General features: G+C 47.6%; 1 protein-coding gene across 1 annotated transcript in view; it reads right to left on the bottom strand.

The window, feature by feature from the left end:
• RFT1 (RFT1 glycolipid translocator homolog) overlaps nt 1–24,529 on the bottom strand; it is a 115,587-nt gene that overhangs the window by 4,842 nt on the left and 86,216 nt on the right. The window contains exons 10-11 of the mRNA XM_086939185.1: nt 19,865–20,009; nt 11,965–12,070 (exon numbers count right to left, since the gene is read on the bottom strand). Coding sequence (XP_086795311.1) covers nt 11,965–12,070; nt 19,865–20,009 — 251 coding nt within the window. The remainder of the gene's footprint in view (nt 1–11,964; nt 12,071–19,864; nt 20,010–24,529) is intronic.

The raw sequence follows: 24,529 nt of genomic DNA, 5'->3' as shown, positions 1-24,529 counted from the left end.
GAAATGAAACTGTTGTTACGGCTATCATAAATTACATCTTAAATTCCCTGAGATTATGATCTAAATTGTGAAATCTTTACTGTATTTTGCTATCACACTATTTAATGGATCTTCTTGAAGTTTTTATGACCTATTTTTATAACGGTCTTTTTCCTGACCTTTTAATCATGTATACATCATTCTTGACTGTGTATTTTATGAGGTGACTTTTATGGCTTGGTCGAACCAAATAAAGATTTTTGAGTGTTTGAGTCCCCCTGAACAAGTAACATCTGATGAAGCAGTGGGGAATTCTTGAGAGTAAGAGATGAAAGGACTGACTGTATTAAATGGAATGTCATAAAGAAATGAATTGTCTTTAAATATCTGCATTCTGAAAAATGAGTTTACTCTTTCTGTGGCTTTTAACTCCTTCCCTGTGGGGAATATTCCCCAGCTGTGCTGGGGGGGGGGGAGGGGGTGCGCTCTGCGCCCCCATGCTCATGACGAGGTCAGCTCGTCATGAGGCACAGTGCTCGTGTGCTCATGACGAGCTGAGCTCGACATGACCGCACCCGTTTGTGTGGAACGCTCGCACAGCAGGGGAATCAGCCCAGCATGCGAGCGTTCCAACGGTTATCACAAGCTGTGAGCACACGAGTACCGTGGCTCATGACGAGCTGACCTCGTCATGAGCATGCAAGGTGTTAAGAAACCAACAATGCTTTGCTTATGTTTCACCAATCAAGCTAGGACGAGATTATGATACCACTGAGGAACGCAGAACCTTACCAGCAAATGAAGATGGGAAAACAATGAAATGGTCTGTTACCGAGAACACCTACAGGACCCGATTATGGAAAGGTAAGCCTGGCAGCAGTCCAAATGAGTGTTTGAAAAGGCTAGGTATCCCAGTGAAAAAGATGGACTATTGGAAAGAACATGTTGATTAGCTTTTCACTAGGGTAGTGCTCCAAGGTGAACCTTGGGGCACTAACAAATCATAACCAACATGTTCGTCCCAATAGATTATACATGTTTTTGAGTTCTGACTGGGCTGTGAATATGGCAAATAACAACAATTCGATCTTGGATGGGTTGGGCTTCAAGTAGATGCTAGACATTCAGGCCTTGATGCTTTGGCACCAGTGATCAGGAAACCTTAAAGTAGAGTTGTGTATCATAGGTATATTGGTGAATCTGGATTCTGTGATCGGTCAATAGTGCACCAAGTGGCTCCATGTATAGGCTGAAGGTGACAGGAGATTATATGGAGCCCCCGGAGACCTAACAAGTGAATGGGATCTTTCGCGACCTTGAAGTGCCCATTTGAACAAATTGGAGTCACTTGAATAGGTAGGAAGCGAACCAGTGACGGGCACTACCAGTGAATCCTATTCAAGGTTCTAAGGTGTGTTAAAAGGTTTACAGAATGACATACATTTAGTCAAAATTAATTTGCCAGTACACTACTTGATTCACTGGCATAACAAAGAATGAATTATGAGAATATGATGAGCTCATCAATTCTGGTTTGGAAGAGATTTACGTAAGGTAGAAACGTGCTTGCATCACCATTAAGAAAAAAGGGCAGTCATGTACTTCTGATATTTTAAATTTAACTTTCATGTCTTGCCAGGGCTTTGGGATCTGTAAAAGAGAGATTCCCTAAAACTATGTATTTAGCAACAGAAAAAACTGTTTTAATTGCTTCTTTTGAGTGTGATTTCTTCAGGAACTGAACGTATCAGCAGTTTTGCACAGGAATTCTGTAACAGGCTTCTGCATATTAATCGGCTGTGCATGCTAACCCACACTGCTGCTAAAAACGTCCCAGTTTTCTTAATCCAGCAACCTCAGCATAAGCAGTAATGTTAGCAGTGCTTGGATTCTGTCTGGAGTAAAACCTAAATTTGATTTAAAAAAATCACAAAGTGTATAAAAAACTAATATCACAAAGTATTGTGTACGGATAGTTAGTGTTGCACAAAAACATCATAATGTAATTTTTTATATAAGGAAAGATGGAAATATACTAGTACCAACTTTCACAGAAAATATAAATGTGGGTGAGTACCATTATTGCTACAAGTATATAGATGAATGTAAACGGAAAAATATAAAAAAAATGAAACCCTAGGATGAGGAACCGGTCACATATCAGCTGAACATTGTAAGGTACATTTCCTTTTGTATATTATTCTTAAATAATTCTTCAGGCAATCTGACATCCACATTCCAAGCTTATGCTAACATGGCGTGAGAGATAGGATGGGCAAAGGCAGGTCTCCAACCTTTTCTGTAGTAAGAGCTACTTATGCTCACTGAGAACCATCATGAGCTAATAATATTATATGTGTTGTAATAGATACCAAATCAGATAAGATTGCATTAGCACCACCATAAGCATGTTTATTACCAGCAGTGATCACCTCAGTGCATTAGGCATGATTGCCAGCAGTAATTTGAAAAAAGCTTTAAAAATGTGTAATTCCTCTACCCGGATAATACATAACAGCAATAACGGCAATGCCCGTGTACTCAGTTAATATTAGTAATAGTACTTCACACCACATGATTTATCACTCAAATATCAGCTTTTTTTTTTTTTTTTAAATATATTTTTATTGCAGAATTATAAACCACAGGATACAATTAATCAGCCAGTTCACTCGTGATATCCCCCCGTCCAATAAGAAATCCCAGTCGTACACAGCCATTCAGCCCGCATCCCGGAGGCCGGGCGGCATATTACTTTGTTCAATAGGAAAACATCACGGTGCACGTCCCATAGGGACCATGGTTGAAATGTCGTTTTGCGTATCTGCTTTTACCCCCCCCACCCACAACATCACTCCCGTCAGCCATCCCAGTGATAATCAGTGGTACCGCCCTTGTCGGGACCTGCCCTAGGCGCTATGGGTTGTCACACCTGGCCGCTCTCCCCAGCCATTCCACACTCCACACAGTACCCACCGTCCTAGTAGATCCAAGGTGCCCTAACGAGCAACCATCTAATGGCTTCCGGCCCACCCCAAACTCCCGTTAACCAGCCCCCCCAAAACCCCCCTCCCCTGGCAACTGCTAAGGTGTGTGCCTCGTCCTGTCGAATTGGATGGATCCACTACAGTGCGTGGTACAATACTTCTGTGTTCGCCCCGCGGTGTCCATCGGCTTAGTTCTCACCATCCTCATCCTCTACCAAAGAATCACGCAAAGCTTGTACCACTAACTCCCATGCACGCGCCGCATCCAATGCCTTCTCATTCCCCATCTTGACAGCCTGCTTCATCCGGAGCACACTCTCGCAGTCAGACCACCGCAGCAGTTCATTCTTCCATCTACGCAGTGAGGGTCCCCCCCTGGACTTCCAATGCCACGATATTTCCCTCTGCGCCAATATCAGACCCAGGTCTATGAATTTGCTTGTCACCTTGGTGTGTTTAGTATGCGGGAACCAGAGCAGCAGGCACGCCGCCATATCGAATTCCACCTCCCTGTCAGTCACTTCATTCAGGAGTTCCCCTACCTCCGCCCAATAGGTCCCCAGGTGTGAGCACCCCCAAAACAAATGGTCCATGTCCGCTCCCAGAGACGAACACCGTGGGCATCGGGCATCCGGCACCTGAAAGTACCGCTGTAATTTCTCAGGAGTTAAATAAGCCCTATGAAGCACATAGAAATGTACCTGCTGAAAGCGCGCATTTCTCGTGCCCTTCCACGTGCGCCGCAGGATGTGGCCCCATGCCGTATCCGGTATGGGTCGGCCTACGCTCACCTCCCATTTAGCCTTGAGCCCTTGGAGTGGTTCCAGTCCCTCATTCAGCATCCTATTATGGAGGCACGTCACAGCTTTGAACGTACCAGCCGCCATCACCACATATTGGCACGCCATAGTCGTTGTGGGTTCCATGAGCCCCCCTTTCCAGTGCTTCTGTATGGCAGCCACCACTGCCGCGTGTAGTAGGAAACCCCCATCAGGCAGCCCGAACTGGTCCCGGAGCACTTCGAACGGCGCCAAAGCCCCGTCTATGTACAAGTCGCCCACTACCTGCAGTCCCGCCTCTTCCCAATCCAGCAACGGGGACCAATCTCCCCCGTGCGGCAAAGCCGTCAGCATTCCGATCGGGATCTCCGGTGCATAAGGCCGCGATGCCCTCGCTCTCCGAAGGCTCCTCTGCCAGCACAGCCGGAGCGTCCGCTCTTCCATGGTGAGGGCCCGTAACTCGAGCCTCTGTTGCATGATGATGTAGGACAGCACGTGGCGTTGTATCCCCCGATCCCGGTCCTCCTCTGGACCCCGAAACACCCTAGCTACGTTCTGTGTAAGGACCTGCAACTGCGCCGCAAGATAATACAGCTCGAGGTCGGGCACAGCCATGCCCCCTTCTTGCTTGGGGCGAAGTAGCGTGCTCAGGGCCACTCTACGGCGGCCATGCCCCCATAGGAAGCCAATTATCATTGACCGCAGGTCTCTAAATACCCCCTGGGGAATACAGACAGGCAGCGTTCGGAAATAATAGAGGAAGCGGGGGAGCGCCACCATTTTCAACAGTGCAATCCTACCCAGAACCGTCAGCGGGAGGGTCGACCAGAAAGACAAGCTGCCCCGCAGTGCCCGGACACAGCGACCAATGTTGCCCTCCAATAGGTCCGCAGTCGCGTGGTAGATGCGAACACCCAAATAGGTGATGCAAGAGGGCTCCCATACCACACCCAAATCGCTGCCAGGGACTGGCGATCCCGCTCGCAGCGGGAACACACAAGTCTTCGCCCAATTGACCTTAAGGCCCGACAGCCGGCCGAACTAAGACAACAGATCCATCGCTCCGACCAACGCCCCCGAGGTGTCAGCCAGGTACAGGAGCAAGTCATCCGCATATAGCGATATATAATGCCACTGCCCGCCGCTGGCTATCCCCGCGTACCTGTCACCTGACCTCGCATGGACCACCAAGGGTTCCATCGCCAGAGCAAACAATAGGGGGGAGAGAGAACATCCCTGTCGTGTGCCCCTGCCCACCGGGTACGCCGCAGACACCAGGCCGCCCAAACGCACTCTCGCCGTCGCCGAGGTATATAAGACCCTCGTCCACCTTCGGAACCCCTCGCCCATGCCAAACCTCTCTAACACTCCATCCAGGAAAGACCATTCCAAACTATCAAAGGCCTTCTCGATGTCCACAGACAGGACCGCCGGAGCTCCCTCCCCGTCCAAGATGGCGTCCATTATTCCCACCAGGCGGCGGATATTCAGCGCCGTGCTCCTCGCGGGTATAAACCCGGCCTGGTCCTTGTGTACCAGGCCCGTCATATGTGGGGCCAGCCTGGTGGCTAGGATTCGGCTCAGGATCTTATAATCTACCGTCAGCATGGATAGCGGGCGATAAGACCTCACATCCGCGGCATCCCGGCCAGGCTTTAGGAGCGGTACAAACTAGGCCTCCCGCATGGACCCAGGCAATGCCCCCGCCTCGAAAGCTTCCGTGTATATACCACCAGCAGCCTGGGAGCCAAGCTGTCCACATACTGTTGATAAAATTCAATCGGCAGTCCGTCCACCCCGGGCGTCTTGTTGCGGGCCATATGTTTGATGGCCACCCGTATTTCCGTGAGCGTGATCGGGCTACCCAGCTCCTTCGCGGCCTCCTCGTCCAGGACCGGAAGCTGCCTCTCCCCCAGGTATTCCGCAATGTCCTGAACCCCCACTCCCAGCTGACTCTGGTATAATTCCTCATAATACCCCCTAAAACGTTCCAATACCGCAGCCTGGGAGTACACCATTTCTCCCTGCGCATTATTAATGCTGAGGATCGGGCAGCCCCTAAGTTCCGGGTTAGCTAGTCTGGCCAAGAGGGTACCCACCTTGTCCCTTTCTGCATGTGCCCTGATGATATACTGCCTGTAGTCATAACACCTTAAACGTTCCGTCTCGGTGGCAACCACTTCCTTCGCTTCCAATAACTGGGCCTGTAAATCTGGCCTAGCCGGCCTGCGGCGCTCCAAGTCCCTCAAAGTTTCTTCCGCTTTCATTAGGTCGTTCAACACAGTCGTGCGAGCATTCGAGAACCTACCCAAACACACCCCTCTCACCACCACTTTCATTGCATCCCATTCAGTGGACCTACTCGTAGCCGTGCCCTCATTCACTCCGAAATAGCTATCAATGCCTTGCCGAACCGCGTCGCTGAACACAGAATCCTCAAGCGTCTCCGGCCGAAGCCGCCATGTTGGTATCACTGAGCGCTCTCTCTGCCACTGAATGTGTACCAATAGGGGGTTATGATCGGAGATAGTCCTAGCCAGGTACTCTGCATGGGAAATCAATGGGGCTAGGGATCCACCGCAGAGCACCGAATCAATCCTGACATGCAGATCATGGAGAGCAGAATAAAAGGAATAATCCCTGGCTCCCCTGTGCCGCTCCCTCCAGACATCCAGCAACCCCCATCGTTCCTGCCAGTCCTTCCTGTGCGCGGCCAGCCTGCGCACCGGGGAGTCCACCAGGGGGGGATGGGACCTATCCAGAGCTACATCCGTGATCGAATTGAAGTCCCCCCCTAACACTATCGGACCCGCCAGGAAAGAGGCCAAGGACCCCGAGAGGCTATCAAAGTATCGAGCTTGGTCAGTGTTCGGTGCATAGACACAGCAGAAAACCACATCCCGTCCATATAACCTCCCCTCCACCGCCACAAACCGGCCATCCGGATCCACTGCTTGATTCAGCACTTGAAAGGGTATCCCCGCCCTCACCCAGATCAACACCCCCCTGGCATACGCTGAGTAAGTGGTGCCAAACACCTGGCCCCGCCATCTTTTCTGCAAGGCAGCGCACTCTTTTTTGGTGAGATGAGTCTCCTGGAGCATAGCAATCTGAACCCCCCTGCGTACTAGATATGCATGTACTTTGTGACGTTTCACCATAGTCCGCAGCCCCCGGACATTCCACGTCAGGCATTTCAAATTAGGTAATGTCCCCATTCCAACTTCGTACAGTCCGATTCAAATAACGAAGGTTCATAGCCCCCCCAATGCAGTTGCCCCCCCCGAACATTCCCAAAACTGAAAAACTTCTCAAACCCCACTCCCCAGGACAGAGCACACGAACCCAATGGCCGCCCCCATCCAAACCTTGAACCAGCTTCTCGCACTCTTACCCTGTGGTCTCCACCACAGTCGGCCTTAAGGGCCCAAGGGGGGTGAGTCACCGCCGACCCCAGCAAGCGGAGCCCGCGCCTTCATCCCCTCCGAAGCACACAGCTCCCCCTCCCGGCAACCCGCCCTCCATCAACAGGATACCACCCTACCATGAAGTCTCGATCTTGTCCCAATTCTATCTCAGCCGCAGAAAATACCATCCGATGTCTGTGGGGTCACTATCGGCCCCTTCGAGCTTTCCGCCTCTGAAAGTTCCTCTCCCGTCCTGCTGCCTTCCCCTCCCGAGTCCGTTTCTGCCCGTTCACTGTTCTGTTGCGACCCTGTAATGGCCGCCGTCGCTGCGAGCGCATCCCTCTTCTCCGCCGCCATTTGAGCCTCCCGTTTCTCCCGCTGGCGCCTGTTGCGGGATCTGATGCGTTGTGACTGCCTCACCCGGGGCTGCTTGGGTTGGTCTCGCCTACTTTTATGCGATCTGTCCGTCCCCGCTCTATATGACTCCAGCCATTGCCAAACTTCATCCGGAGTCTGAAAAAAGTGCGTAGAACCATCCATTATGATCCGCAGCTTAGCCGGGTAGAGCAAGGAGTACTGGATGCCTTCCTCCCTGAGCTCCTTCTTCACCGCGAGGAACGATGCCCTGTTCTTCTGGACCGCTTGAGTGTAGTCCGGGAAGATCGTAACCTTACTGTTCTCCACCTCATACGGGCCCGACATCCTGGCCCGCTGGATGAGGAGATCCCGGTCCTTGTAGTGGAGGAGCCGCACCACCATCGGTCGGGGGGGCGGCCAAGCCCCGGCGGGCGAGCAGGCACCCGGTGAGCTCGCTCCAGGGTGAAAAAAGGAGTAAGCCCCTCCGGCGCTACCACAGTGCGGAACCAGTTCTCCATATAGGCCACCGCATCCTCCCCCTCAATCCATTCCGGCAGGCCTACGACCCGCACGTTGTTCCGTCTATTGCGGCCTTCGGCATCCTCCGCCCTCCGCTCCAGTGAGTCCAGTCGGGCCAAAATGTCCGTGATCCTGTGCTCCGCGGTCACCACCGATGGCTTCAGGTCCAGCAACAGCTGGTCATGGTCCTTGACCCTGTCCGCCAGCTTCGCGTGATCCGCGCGTAGCAGCCCCAGGCCCGTGGCCAATTGGGCAATGTCATGGTTCAATGCTTCCTTAGTGGAGGTGATCGCATCAAGTATGGCATCCAAACGCCGGTTCAGCCGCTGTTCTTGGTCAAGCTCCGGGGAGGGACTCTCGCTCAGCCGAGTTGATGTCGCCGAGTCCCCCTCGCGACTCCCGGGCATCGGCCCTCTGATCGCCGCCATGCCAGGGTGCTGCGTCACAGGTCCAGTCGCCCGTTTTGCGTTGACGCCCGTGGTTCCGTGCCAGTCTCCGGGCAGTGCAATGTCCCCACCGACGCTCTCAGGAGCAATGGCCAGGTAGACGAGCTCCGTTCTGTCACCCCCCTCCGAAGCCTGAGGGGGGAAGGATGAGTCTTAGGGCGGTGGCCAACGAAGGTCCCCAAGCTCCTGGGCGAATCAGGTCAGCGTCCCCTGGTCTCAGGACACAGCACCGCCGATCCTAGTGCCTCGGGCAGCCGAGTGCAGGATCTCTTGCCACTCGGCGACAACTTGGCTCAGGGCTGAAGTTCGGGGCCGTCCGACCTCCTCGCCGCCATTTTCTTCGCACCCTCGGCAACACCTCGGCCACCTCTTCTCTCGATCTTCTCGGGGCCAGCAGTCCCCCAGCGACTCTCCGATTGTGCCCAGCTGTCCCCTTACACTTCAGAGGGCAGGAGCGTCGTCTTCGGGTCGCCTAGGGTCCCGAAAACAGGAGAATTAGCGGGATTCCGCGCGGAGCTGCGAGCTCACGCCGCCATCCCGATCGGCGTCCAAGCCACGTCCCCACTCAAATATCAGCTTTAAACATATTTTTGGAATTCAACCTTTTATCTCCAGACATCAGGTAATTCCTTCTGAAAATGAAGAAACTTTTGTCTCGAAAAAACTCTCTTTTCAATTTTGGTATAAATATATTAATCCCAACAAGCAAAAGCTTCTAATTTAGTGGGTTGGGCTGCACACAAGAGAGCTACTTTCAAGTAGGCAGAGAGCTACCAGTAGCTCACAAGCTACTCGTTGGAGAAGTCTGGGTCTTTAGTATTTTTTTAAGCTTTGGCTAAATATGTGGGAGTTCTAATGCGTCAAGGGCATGGAGTGGGTGGCTCAAATGACGTCTGTTCCCGTCATATACTCCTACATGGGTAATTTCACTTCAGGATCAGCACCTTTCTCGAAGCCTCTCCTGCAATGACAAAATGTCAAGAAACCTGCGTGTTGCCTGGGTCATCTGTTGTCTGGGCAGGTAAGGGGAAAATATCCTATATAGATTGGCTCCCATTTCAGAAGTGGTGTTTTGAGCTAACAGAATCCACACATTTCATTTCATTTTGAGGTCTCTTGTGACAGTGTATGCGCTCTCCCTTGGGAGAGATATTGTTTACTTTAAGGAGCTTGGAGCTGCACCCATTGCTTAACATTCATAGACTTCATTGTCTCTTTCATTTGCTGCTTCTTAATTCTTTTTGATTAGGGTGCTTCCACTGCTAGTGCTGTGATTAAGGCATTCATTTTCTTTTTAATGATCTTCTCCTATCGTGCTCCTTTCCTCTCATCCCTCAGCCTTCTTGCCCGTGTTGCCTCTTCTCTATCCCACCCTTCCGTTGTCTGCAGTCACACTGCTCTACATCATGGCTAAACGACACTGGCAAAGCCAATAGTTCTTTCAGAGGTAGGACCTATTAGCTTTGCCAATGCTGGTTCTATTTTGACATTTGGCCTTATGAGTGATTGGTGAATGTATGTAGCATTTCGAGACAATAGGAACAAAGGCTAAAGCAGAATAAACTAAACATATAAGGTACATACAGGGCCGGACTGGGAACAGAAACCGGCCCTGGCAAACCGCTCAGCTGTCCCCCCTGGGGTGAGGGGGGAGTGCAGCCGAGCAGTTTGCGAGGGCCGGTTTCGGACGATTTTGTTACCGGGGGCCGATATTGCCGACCCCCGGTGACAAAAATGGCACCCCAGGGGCCCAAAACCGGCCCCCACCCTAGCGGCCTACCGGGGAAACACCCGGTGCCCGCTATAGCCAGTCCGGCCCTGGGTACATAGAGCAGACATTTAACAAAAGGTTTGGAGCAAAAGTTCTAACTCTTTAGATGAGAACGGAAAATGGGAAAATTAAAAAGGGAGGCACCAGGGCCATGTGGGAGCAAAATACCAGGTGCAAGTCTGGGGTAGGTCTTAGTCCAATACAAAGTTTTTCTGGCGGGATATCCACAATTAAATGAGCACAGGCTTATGCAAGTATTTCTCAAGCTGAGCAAGGTGATTACATTGCATTTGACAGTCCCTAGCCGTAAACCTAATCTCCTGGTTCCTTATTTGAGTGCATGGTAACAGGCCACTTCATGTGTGCACTCAACAAACATACACTAACATCCTGGTCCCACATTACCACCCCCAGAAACCTTCTTTCATAATACACCGGTAAAAAGGTGTTTTAAAAGTGAAAAGTTAAGAAGTGTGTTTGGATGATCCCGCCCATTATTAGCACCAGGAAACTATTTATGTAGCTTGCTTAATCTCCACAACGACCCCTCGCGGCGGGATGCCTGGCTTTCTCCTTGCGGATACCCTGCCGGGGTTATCTCACAGGGGAATACCAGGACGGGTTCCCTAAGCAAGCGCTTAGAAACCGCTCGGTGATTTGCGCTATATAAATTCCTGTACATATGTAAGGGTCCTATATTAATATATATGCTTCTTATCCTGGCTTTCGGTGTTCTGAAGCTAGGTAGATGGCATATTGAGCGCTTCAAACAGCCCCGCTCAATCAGTGCTGAAAAGGAGCAAGTAGCATCTTGCTGAAACTACCAAGTTTGCAATGTTGTTGGTATATGCCATGTTTCACTTAATTACTGGGAGGTGGTGCTTCCTAGAACATCTGCAGTCCTAGAAGTAACCATTGTATGTGGACTTTTTGCTACATTTTGAGGAGGGGAAGTGAAAGGCAAAAGACAAATGCTAAATGTATATATTATGCTACCACTCTGGCTGCACATACAACGTAAGTGGGGAGAACCTGAAGCGCCAACCCTTGGTAGATGTTGAGCGGGAGACAGTAGTCCCTTAAAAGTGTGAACATTTTTATACACAATGTTTAACCTCACAAGAAGAAATGTACCATGACATTCTAGTTCAGTGGTTGTCCAGCTTGCTTTAATGCAAGAGATTATATTTGAGTAGAAGAACCTCCTTGAATTGACACACATATCTTTGTTTCTTTCTCCAATACACTTATCCCCTTGACCACAGCTACCATTAGTGCTTGCCACAGTGTAAAGAATATATTTTTAAAAGATGATATAATGTGGTATGTATTTTACATTAGTCTCACCATCAAAAGCAGCAAAATACAGGTTTAATTTAAAGTCTCGTGGAAAAGCAAAATCTTCAAATTCTGGAGAAAATTGCTAACCCTGGACAAGAATCCACTGGATCCGTTTCCTCTGCCAAAGGGACTGTATGTAGAGGAAATTCAGCCCGTTGATTGTCCTCCGGATGAATCATTTTCCTCCAGAAATTGGCAGCTTTCCCATTACAGCTGAGGTCTTCTTTAGGTCTACATCTCTTTCTTTCCCTTTCTACACTTTTCGTTCTTGTGGATAGCACAGTTTACCACAAACTTTACAGACCTAATGTTCAGTGGAATAATCTAAACAAAAATAAGCATCAGAAAAAAACTTTACATTTTGAAAGCTGTACCCACCTGTCCACCTCCTCTTTGCTCATGGATGCAAATGTAAAGCATTCCGTCACTCCGTTAACTGCAAGGAGGAGGACATATAAGCAATATGTGCGGAGAAGACTGGGGCCTAAAAATACAAAATGTACAAAGCAATTTAAAGCATCATTCTAAAGAACTGAGCACCTCGACTGTAAATTATTATCGATGGAACAATTATGTGGAAATACATTTGTATACTGTATGACTAGTTTAAGTTCATTGGTGCATAAAGCGAACATCTTTGACCCTTCTCGTTCCAGAAAATCAAATGATCGAGTTGCTGCTAAATTTTTATTTTATGTATTTAAGATTTGTAATGCGCATGGCTGCCTCAGCAACGAGGCGTCCCAGCTCAACCAGAAACCCAAGAGACATTCATCAGCTAATTATTTTTATCACATTTTTAAGAAAGATATCTACAATCACTGGAGGCTGCAAGATTTAGGTTCGCAAAATGAAGACAAACACCAATGAAATACAACTTTACTTGAAAGTCTCCTAAGCTCCAGACAATGCTTCACGCACTGCATGCACCTCAACGAGGCCTGGATATCCAGGACATAACTGAAACTCTACCCCAGTAAGACAGAATTCCTATCATTTGCCAAAAACAAGAAATAAATAGTTGAAACGTGATCGAACCCCAACTTTCACCAAATTCCAAGTCACATAGATTTATTCTGGACACCAATCTTATCCTTGCAAATGATCAAAGAGCCAGGTACCAGGTATTTCTTCTAAAGAAAGTGAAGTTGTTTCTTCCAGAAAGTGGCATCGGAAATGTTGATCCAGTGATAAAACTCTTGAATCTGGTTCACAGCCTCCCAGACTCCACACTGCCGCTCCCACGCCCTTTAAGGGCATCCTACATGCAGCAGCAGGTCTCATCCAGGCACTGAAGTAATATGATCACATCACACCCATCCTGATGGCACTACTGGCATTCCCTGCTGGTGAGTGCTATCTTCATAATTGGATGCATCATTTCCAAAGTCATCGAGACCCAACAACCCCATTCATCTTGCAGATAAGCTCACCATTTCTAGTTGTTTTCAGGACATCCGCAGCCACCAGGCCGTTGAATTAAAAGGGTAAAAAAGAAAAAAAACAAGGCAACAGGACTTTCTAGCTATGAACAAAGGCTCTGGAACAACAGCCCTACGTCCATCAGGACTGCCTCAACACATCTCTTTAAAGAACACTATATCACAATGCGCTAACTGTACACTTCTGCCCCGCTACCTCTCTAATCAGTCACTGAATGTATGCTTCATGTGCAGCATGCAGCCCTCCGCTGCCTTTTAGCTAGGTTTTTCCTATACAAATACCACAAGTTAAACAAAATGTCATACCTAATGTTCACATTGCATCATATGTAGCTATAAAATTTAAACCAGACCAGTGGTTGTCTCAAAAAGAAAAATGAACTCCTTCACTCTATTGTGAATCTCTTCCTCACACAATTATGACCATCTAAACCGGTCATATAGGAATGCTCTACTCTGTCGATTTCCTTCACTCTTTTTCCATGATGGAGTGTTCTGGTACAGATTCGTAGGAGCTTAGCTGCACTTTCGGCATCGGACAAGAGGTAGCTATCCCATATACTCTTGAGTAACCCTACAGGTGGATGGCTCCACTATGGAGACTTTCAAGCCCTTTGCAGTGAGACGTTTTCATATAACATACAGGAGAGCCTACTTTATCATAGTCTGAGAAGAAGAGAATCAAAATTTCTTCAGGTCAATACTGGCATTAAGATTCTTTCCTGATCTCTTATATCGACCACTTTGATCACAAGGATAGATTCAACATTGATCTTGGCTCCTTATCAACCTGGAATTGATACTAACACTGTTTTTTAATCTTGATAACCTCTGAATGTGATAAAGGTACGGTCCTTCGTCCAATATCTGAATTTCTATGACCTTCATCATATCAAGATATATGCAACCAGTGTATTATTGTCTATTTAACCACACACACGATTATATCAAATGGCACATCTATATTCATTCTGGGTTTTAATGTAAACATTTTGTTAACCACAGCTTGCATGTGAAAAAAGAGCAAGGACTATTACAGTCAATTTGTAAATGTTAATCAGGAGCAGGATTCATTTTTAGCAGTACCAAGAACATGAACAATGTACAGAGTAAAATGATGTATCTAGGATAAACCTTTCAACAATCGCCACTTAACCTGTAATGGCTCAGGTTTTCAGACACGAGCAACACTCATTTCAAATTAATTTATGTCTGCAAAATCAAAAGAAAAATAAAATAATAAACAATGTGAAGCGTTTGTGCCATCCAAAATAAATAACAATATTAAAACTTAGAAATATTTACAATTCAGGGTAAACTGAATACAGTAATAAATAAAATGAATCAATACTCAAGTCCAAAGATTCACTGCTCTTCAGGTAAATAATAAATTAGGCTTAATGTTATCTAAGGTTGAGGGGGCGTGGCCTAGTTGGATGCCACAAGGACTCATCTTGTGGAGCTCTCCAAATCAAGGCCTAAAATCTATCCAAATATCTGTCCATATCACAGACATCCGCCACCTGTAAACATTATGGTTGCTGCTGAATGCCTGCTGCCCTGACTGGTCCGACTGGTCTCTTGGCCAAGGGGTAATTTCAGCCAGGATCTCCTTTATCCTCTGGCATACAGTGAGGTCGTTGAGATAGAGTGTTGCGGAATAGGTGGTGGCCACAAGAGGCCTGCGGTCGGGTGGAAGGGTCCTGGGGACAGAGTGAGACTGCACGACTGTTCGGCCCAAGGCCATGCAAGACTGCAGAGAGCTAGCTGTCAAAAAGGAATGGTTGAACACCTCACGCAGGCTGTTCTGAGGCCCACTGGAGCAGTCAAGTGTGGCCCCTAAGACACAGGAGAGAAGCAGGTGAATGTGCGGTGCTCGCAGTCGGAAGGACGCGGCCCCAGGGGAGGAGTGAGAGACTGCGAGACTTCCCCCGACGCCGTTGTTGTGGCACTCCGTAGGGAGAGATGGAGCGTGAGAATCCCGACTGGTGTCGCTCACAGGTACTTCTGCTGTGTGTTAGGGAGTCGACGACAAAGCATCCCCATAACCCAAAGAGAGCAACGAGGGCCTCTTGTCAATGGCTCGACCCCATTGGAGTAACTAGGATTATCAAACATGCAGTGATCACCCAGGAAGGGTGTGCAGCACAGAGATTTGCTGCCTAGACTCGACACACTTCGCTACTCCAAGATACTCCCAGTGTGTACGGACACTACCGGAGTAATAAAACCATCCGCGCACCAGTCCCAGACAGCAAACTGATAAGTGACCCCCACAATGGCCAAAGATAAACCAACAAAGCCAGGAGTGGGACAAACCAACATCGACAAATACACAAAGGCATTAGCCCACACTCAAATGAGGGTGAAAAGAGTATCCCCAAGCAGGACTATTTCACATTGACGAATATCATGAAGGCAATACAGGACATCAGGACATCACTGGAGTCCAAGGTGGACAAGGTGTCTATCGACCTGGGTCTCATAGGAGCAGATCTCCATAAAGTAATGGGCAGAGTGACCCAGGTGATGGTGCAGAATGCGAACCCCGGGGTGCGGTGTCCACATTCCAAAAAATAGTTGAGGCACTCGCACAACACACTAAAAGCCTGGAGATTAGGAAAGAAGATGCAGAAGGTCAGTGGCAATGCAACAAAATCTGCCTAGTGGGTCTGTCGGAACTTAAGGAACGGGAGTGCCTAGAACTGTACCCGGAGAACAGCGTCACAACCTAATTAAAATATTGAGGTCTGTCCAAGTTCTATTCAAGTGAAAGGGCCCACACGTTACAAGTGATGCCTCAGCTACCAGGGTCCCCCCCAGGACTTATTCTCCACCTCTTAAATTACCAGGGCAGAGACTCTAGAGCACAGGTGGCCTGTAGGCATTAAGACATTTGCCTGGGGGGTGCGGTGGTAATGCTGTTTTCTGACTTTATGCTCCTGGTGCAACATCAGAGGCACTCGTTGAGGGCTGTTACACATTTTTGCAGGGTCCTAGACCTGAAGTACACGTGCTACTCAGCAAGAATGGAAGTGTTGTATGTTTACAAACCTCAAACGTGCCTGGGAATGGCTTGATCAGCTGACCACAAAATGTCAGGGTGTGACGACTGCTAAGACCCAACAGGATGGGGGCAGCCATGAACGGATCACAACTGCAGCCACGGAATAATCTAATGGAAGTGGCCATCAAAAGCATTTCTTACATGGCCAATGGAGAGTAACCCTTACTCCCTACACCGTTAAGCAAGGAAAGTTGAGCATGCCCCATCTCGATCCTACTACACAGATCCATCCAGACGGGGAACCACGGAGTGGTTGTCTTGCACAGGCAGTGGTTCAGCCTGGCTGATGAGGGCTGATAGCCCGAAACCGGTCCCAGGATGCTTGTTTCCGGTCCAGAGAAGACTTGGCTTGGCAGTTCGGGCTGGACTGTTCCCATTAGGCACAGGGTCAAGACTGATTTGCATGTAGCTGTGTCTGAACTGGGGTGGTGAAGTGAGCTAAAGAACGATAATGGATTCAACCCAGATCTGAGACTGGGGGTGAGTGTCTGAAAAGTTTCAGCGCTCCGTCCATCATCTCCTGGTTTTTGCTTTGCTTTCTGAGGATGACATGCCTGTGTATTTATCCAATCCTGTTCGTTCTCTACCAACGCTTATGTCTGAAATGGCTAGGTTTGCCAAACAGTCCTTCTGCTATTTGGGCATAATGGTCACAGACATGAAGAAGAGACTGCTGTAAATAAATCCAGCCACGTTGTTGTCCGATCTGCAGAGAAACGTGAACTCCTGGGTCATGGTACTCTTGTAAATGACAGGCAGAGTAGCTCTTAACTAAAATGGTGGTCCGGCCAAGATGCTAATATATTTTCCAATGCAGCAGGCACCAGATGCCATGTCACATGCTCAAGGCATTGAGATCAACTGATAACGCTGATTTGGGGAAAAAGAGAAGCAGGGTCCAAATGGATATACTGCAGTGTTCCTACCCCCAGGGAGGGCTACGTGTGCCTGACCTAAATGGGTACTAACAGGCTACCCAGCTGCAATTTGTTCCGTAATGATACAGCCCCGAAGAGGGCACAGATAGGCAGATGCTACAGGGCCGCACTACACCAGAGGAGCTTATCAGCTGCTTTTACGGCATCAGAGAAAGACTGACTGGGCTGCCACATACTGTTCAAATGGGCTACAAGTCTGGAAGATATATAAAACCCGTTAGGGCAAAAACCCTCCCTTCAAGCAAAAATTGCCATTATGCACCATCTCTGCTTTTCAAACCACAGATCGGGAGCTCTCTGTGACTCACTGGAAGGAGGAGGTGCTTGCAAGCTGGAGCCCTATATGGATCTGAAACACTTTTACTATGGAATGAAGCTAAGGCAACATTTCAGCTGGATGTAGGATAGTTCCAACATTATATAACTATGAGGAACCTCGTGGGGTTAATTTGGGGAGGGGGACACTAGCAGGCCCACCAGTTTAACACGGATAATGGCAGATGGGTCATTACACTGATTTACTTAGCAATCAGGGAAGTCTAACTGAAACTCATGATTAAAGCGCAACAAAAGTGGGGAGTGGACTGTGGCGCCGACCTAACAGATAGAAAATGAATCCAAGCACTTAGTCTAATGTGCATAGCCAAGAGCAATGCCCGATGCACATTCATCCAGTTCAACTTCATACACAGAAAGCATGTGCCCCGCTATGCTCCACAAAATAGACCTTCTGCGGCCTGTAGACTACCCCAAGTGTGGGGTACGGACGCCACTTATTTACACCGGACACAGGACTGTCCCCGACTAACAAAATACTGGAGACTGGTATCACACCAATTCCAAACAATGCTACAGATAACATCGCTCCTCATCTTCGCAAGAAACCTCAAAACCTGGCTCTTCGACAGACCCCCTCCTTGATGGACTGGAACCTGCAACCCCTACCACCCCCCAGCGCCTTGAGACCTTTACGGATGAGTAGTTGCACTTAAACACCTGATTGATTGATTGGCGGTGAACACTCAGTCTAAAGCCTCAGGCCTGCCTATTGGAAATAGGGTCATCCTGAAAGTAAAATAAGATGAAAAAGAAATTTATTACATTTGCTTTAATACAGGCGAAACAGAGGTTGGCTATAACATGACTGAGCCCCAGAGCTGATGAGTTGGATTAAGGATGTAAGGGAATGGGGAATAGCTGAGGAAATACAAATGAAAATGGTTCTACAGACCTAGAAGTTATGTTATGTTGTCAATAGTCTACTTCAACCGATTGTATAAGCTCAAACGCCCACCAAAGTGGTCTTCAAGAATGTACTGTACTTCTGGTATAGTGCATCTACACCCATGATTGTTGTTGGTTTTTTGTCTAAACTATATTCTGTTCTAATAGCACACAAATGATAAATAAAGATGGGGAAAAAAGTCATCTAAGGTTTTTTCTTCAGATGCCATCATGCACAAAGGGGGTAGAAAGATAATAAAGAGGACACATTTATATAGAGGGCACCTATGAATTTGACGCTCAATACATCACACGCTTTGCACCAATACAAATGATCTGCAGTGGCATTTGTGTGATTCGGAGTTCTGGTAGCCTCTACACGTTTCTGTATTTTCTTATTAAAAGGCCAAATTTTGTATCCTATAAACAGTTTAGGAAAACTACTACTTATCATATAAACGGCAAAGCGAGGGAATGATTTTGAGTAGGCTGGTATTAGAAAAACTTCCGATTTGTGGAGGAAGTAGTAAATAGTGCTTTAAGGTTTTCTGCCAGTTGAGTAGTCTACAGCATGTTTAACTCTGCAATTTTATGTGCATGGCAGAAGTAATTCCTCATGAAAATTCTTCACTGGTGAAGTATCCTTCAAAGGAGGAATTACTACTTGTGCCACAAATTGAAGCATTTTCCATTACCAGCTACTCTAAAGCAAACCCTTGGTGTTACACCAAATACACATTTTTCCATTGTTTCTATCATTTGGGTTTTGTAGTGGTTGGACATTTTTTTATTTAGCAAAAACACTAACAGCATTTGCCAAATTTGAGAAAGTCATTTGCATATGTTTGCCAAATTATACCTCATGGTCCACTAGAATTCCCTAATGTAAATGAATGTGCTAAATTAAGTGAGTTCCTAAGTCTTTTCTATTCGAATAGGTATGAAGTTACGCAAATCATTATTCAGTTCAAGAAGACTTCATTGCTGATTCAGAAAGAATCTTAAGGCAAAGGCCTCTTTGCAATATGCATAATAATTAAATCTATTTGACTATACCCATCCTGGGTTTGTTCAAAACATGTATTCTCTGCATCATGTATCAACCCGCCGCTGGGTATCACTGTGAATCTTCATACTCTGTCCTCAAAGATCGTACTGACTTCTTTAGCATTTTCTAATCATCTTATGTTGGTCAAGAGTAACATTCCTAAATGATGAACACCTACTTTTAGCCCTGAATCTACCAGTGAGAGTAGTCTTTTTTGGTCCAACAGGTATAGTAGGTAATCAAAACTAAGATCTGGGGGGTGGAGAATGTTTCACAAGTTCCCTGTTTATTGTGTGGGTCTGAAGCAAATTTCACTCAGTGTTGTTTAAATAAGCATTAGTATTACTTTGAAGCCTCCAAGAAGGTAATCTACATAATGCAGCTAAAGCACATAATGATTATAATACCGCATCCAACTCTGGAGCCGGATAATTTTTTGCTCCCCCCCCAGCCCCTATGCAAAATAGCATCATGTGTATAACAGTTCATCTGATCAAAGATAATGTGAATAGGGTTTGCTTTACTAAGCAATTCGCATTCAAATTCACATTTTACATACCTGATCCAGAGCTGAGCATGGAGCCTCCATAAATATCCAGAGCCAACTGGGAATAAGCATAGCCAAAAACGGTTATTGTCAGACCAATCAGAAGAACCAATTTTAACAGTGATTCCAGAACAGCTGCTGACATGGCAATATCGTCCTTTAAGAAAAAAAGAAAATTGGAATTGTACAAGCTAAACATTTTTGCAAGTGGACTACAATCTCACTGTACGAAAGTGATTTTACGGAAATCACAAATATTTGATTACATTGTAACTTGCATGTGCATATATAGAAACCTTTGGATATCTTTAGGCAATTTATTTCCATGATATCAATGAGAAGAATAATCAAGCAGAGAGAGGCAGCATTCTAGACATTCTCATAGGCATACTATAATTCAGCTTAGCCACACTGTGCCCTAAGGTAACTATAACTCATGCCCTGCCCCTGCCATGCACTGCCAATTACCTCGCATAATACATCACTAATGACATCTTCTATCACATCATTGATAGTATCACTGCAACATTTGCAGTGAAATTATTGAGGAGAAAACTGTGCATGACGGGGGCGTGATTTATAGTTACCTTAGGGCTGGAGTTATAGTTACTTGAGATAAATATAAGTTATAGTTAACTATAACTTGCGCGCCCGCAATGCACTGCTGATGACGTCACATATTACATCACTCATGAGATGGTCAGTGACATCACTCATGACAACACTGATGACATCACGGATGACATCATCCTTGTGAAAGAGTGACAGACCTCCTCTCAGCGTAATAGCGTATGGCCCCCTTAAGGCCCCGGGGACCCCAACCCCGGGGCCGGCCTTTTAAAAAAATAAAGTTTAAGGGGGGGGGGGGGGCTGGGGGGGTGGCACGTGGATCCCCTACCGGGCCACTTCTGGCACCGCGGACCCCATCCCCCGGGGTCTGGCCTTCCTCGTTGGGGGCCGTGGGGGGGTCCTTAAGCCCCCCCACGGTCCCTGCCGGCTCTCCGCATCCTGCAGGAACCGGCATTGCTTTTCTGTATGGGGAGCAGTTAACATGCTGCTCCCCATACAAAAAAGCAATCGGCTTTGATTTTTGAAAGAAACCTGCCCTCTCATTCAAAAATCAAAGCAGTTTGCTGTGGTAGGGTGGGAGACGCGAGGCTCCCGTCCTACCACAGCAAACAGCAGTGTCCCGGGGGTGGGCACCCCGGGACACTGCGGGAGCCGGTCGTGGGGGGTGGCGGTCCCCAGGGCCATCGAGTGTTCCAGGAGGGGGTGGCGCACAGCCCCCCTCCCAACATCAACAAATCCCCGGGGGACCCCCCTATTTTACATACAAGTGCCCCTGGGAGGTGGCGGTCCCCGGGGCGTGTGTGTGGGGGGGGGGGGGTTTGAGCCCCCCCCCCAGTTTTTTTTTTTTTTTTAAATTAAAAAACTACGCCCGGGGGGGGGGGGGGGTCCCCGGGGCTGCGGGGGGCCATGAGCCCCCCGCATACTGAGTAAACCCTGATCATATCCTCTCTGTTGAAATCGCTTTACACACTCCTGTGCAGACTTCTCAAAATCTTGAGGACGTGTGCTGTTTCTTTTTGTCCCTTTTCCATGAACTGAATGACTGGCTTTGTAAATATAAAAGATGGCGGCCTCCCGGCGTCTGTGAACACAGAGGAAGGCATCGCCGAAACGCGCCTGTTCTATTTGGATTAAATCAAACCTGGATAACGTCTCCGAGAGTGCTGGTATCTTCTTGTCAAAAGGGAAAAGGAGATTGTGAGCAGTGAGATATCGTGGCAAGCACCGCCACGTCCAGGCACCCACCCACGAGTGATTTCGAGATATGTGCTACCAGGAGCTGTTATATATATATGTGATCAAGCCACTTCGGTGGTGAAACGCGTTATGGCGGACTCATGAAGGAATAAACGCTACAAGCTTTTTGCACTCACTTTGGGCTCGTGTCTGCTTCTTTGGTGCTGACTGGGACTTCGTCGTTGCACCCAATCTGTGCAAGCAGCCTCTGGAATATATATATATATATATATATATATATATATATATATATATATATACGCAAAAAAGAAGCAAAGAACTCTGGGTAGTTCTCAAGTTTAGGTGGAAAGCGGCTCCTGTGTAGAGCACTCTCAACACCAGCGACACTCTAGATCAGCTCAACCTAAATGTCTTCTTTTCTATCAAAGTCTTTAAGCATAGGATTAGGACAGTGCCATCCACACTGAGATAGAAAGGAACAAAGTATTTTGCCATTTCTAAAGCAAAGTCTTGGGGCATAGGACTAGCACAGCGCTGTCCATGCGGAGCTGTAAAATGACAAAAACTTTTACCACTCCAGGCACAGTATTACAGCAATGAATCGGCAAAATACCAACCAAGCCAACCTGAAATGAATAAAAGCAACCCTGACACATGTTTTGCTCTCATTACAGCGAGATATAGCTTTGTACAGACACAAGTAAGCACCCAGTTTAAGTCAAAACGTTACCCTTTCAGGCACAGAGTGATACATGAATTATGCAAAAAAAAAGCAAAGAAGTCTGGATAGTTCTTGAGTTTAAGTGGAAAGCAGCTCCTGTATAGAGCACTCTCAACACTCTAGATCTGCTCACCTTAAATGCCTGCTTTTCTATCAAAGTCTTTGAGCATAGGACAAGCATAGTGCTGTCCATGTTGAGCTATACAATGACAAAAGCTTTTTACCACTCCAGGCACAGTGAGTGAGTGAGTGTGTGTCGTTTTTTTGTTACGCTCACAAAAGATATGATAGATATCAGTAAGGCCACCTCCCCTTCCCTTCCCTTGATCAATATAAAACAGTGTATGCCCAATTATGTGGTTGAGTCCTGAACCAGGGAACGGTCTCTGATAAGTGGATGGAGTAATTTTTTAAGTCCCTACTTCTAAGTCCCCTATGCAGTGCGTCTCATGGACATGTGTCGTCTCCCACACCCAACCCAAAGTGTTTACTCCAGGGGTCCCAGATCTTGTGAAATTTTTTGGGGCACCCTCTGCTACGATATTTGACCTGTTCGACTGTCATGGACATGTCCATTCCTCTCGTCCACTCCTGAATGGTCGGGTTGTTGGCCACCCCCAATCTCCTGGCAATGTCCCTCTTAGCCACCACCAACCCCAAAGAAACAAAAATCAACTGTGTCCTAGTTATGTCCACCTCGCTAGGGATCCCCAGTATCAAGAATTTGGGCTCCATCGACAGCGTTACCCCTAGGACCGTTCCTAATAGTCCAGTCACCTGCGTCCAGTATGGTGGGTGTGGGACACGCCCAGATCGTATGACAGAAATCACTTTTAGTGGCGGTGCACATCAGGCAAAGTGGCGACTCTGCCCTTTCTATCCTATGCAGTCTATCCCTATCATAGTGCGTTCTGTGCAGTATTTTGAGTTGAATGAGTTGAAGTCTAGCCTTAATGGTCACCACCCTTGGGTGCATTAATGCAGCCTCCCAATCAATATCCTCCATGGACCCTACATCCTTCTCCCACCTTGCTCGGAGGCCTTTCAACCCATCAGGGATATTGTTGTTAATTGTTTTATATTTGAGGGAAACCACTTTACCAATCAGCTCTTCCTGCAGGAGCCTGCCTTTCAGGGGAGCATATTCCGGATGTTGCTCACTGGGGATGTTTTCCGCCCGCCACGCATGTCGCAATTGTGCGTATTTAAGGAATTGGGAGTTGTTCATATTGTATTCTTGCTTGAATTTCCCCCATGTTTTAAGCTCCCCTTTTTCGATAATGTCCCCCATCCTGGAGATCCCGAGAAGGCCCCAGGTCTCAAACCCTGTGAGCTTTTGTAATTTTCTAAACCAAGTCCCTTCCCAGAGCGGTGTGATCTGCGTAATCCGTTTTGTCCAGCCCAAGGTCTTGCTAGCCCTCTTCCATGCCAACAAGGTCACTTGAGTGGTGGGAAGTATACGCGAGCTGTCCTTCCCCCATAAAGGAAATGTAGGTGTGTATGGGGTTGCATAGCCTCTCTTGAGATGGTATGTGGGGTGGTCTCTGTGTTTGTGTGTCCATTCGTTTATGGGAATCAGATGGGATGACCAATAATACGTTTCTATATCAGGGAGTGTGATCCCTCCATTGTAGGGGTTGCGCTGCAGTGTCTGAAGTGCAATTCTGGGGTGGCCGTCCTGCCATATAAGTGATCTAATTATGCTATCGATTTCTTTAAAGATGGCCCTGGGTAGGGGATGGTACGAGCTCTGGAGGGCATACAAGAGTTGAGGCAAAGTTATAATTTTAAAGATAGCCGCTCGACCAAGCAGGGTGAGAGGGAGATCTTTCCCTCTGTCTACGTCGGCCCTAATATTGCTCAGGATTACGCCCAAGTTTTCCCGTCTACACACCTCTGCGTGGGCCGTGACAAAAATATCCAGATATTTGAAGCCCCTCGGCACTACTCGCAGCTCCCCAGGCAGAGGGCAGTCTAGTGGGGTGTTTGTCGGACAGTACAGTGTAGATTTATTCCAGTAAATTTTATACCCAGAGTGTCATACGTAGTCCCTGATCGAGATGAAAAGGGCTGGTATGGTCGTTTAGGGGTGCGTGATGTACATCAGAATGTCATCAGCATAGAGAGAGATTTTCTCCTCCTCTGTGTCCGTGGGTGTGATATGGAAGCACAGGCCAGCGACTCTAGAG

This window comes from Lissotriton vulgaris, chromosome 9, assembly GCF_964263255.1.
Source record: "Lissotriton vulgaris chromosome 9, aLisVul1.2, whole genome shotgun sequence".
In the NCBI taxonomy this organism is placed as follows: Eukaryota; Metazoa; Chordata; class Amphibia; order Caudata; family Salamandridae; genus Lissotriton; species Lissotriton vulgaris.
This window is presented reverse-complemented; position numbering and strand designations above follow the sequence as displayed.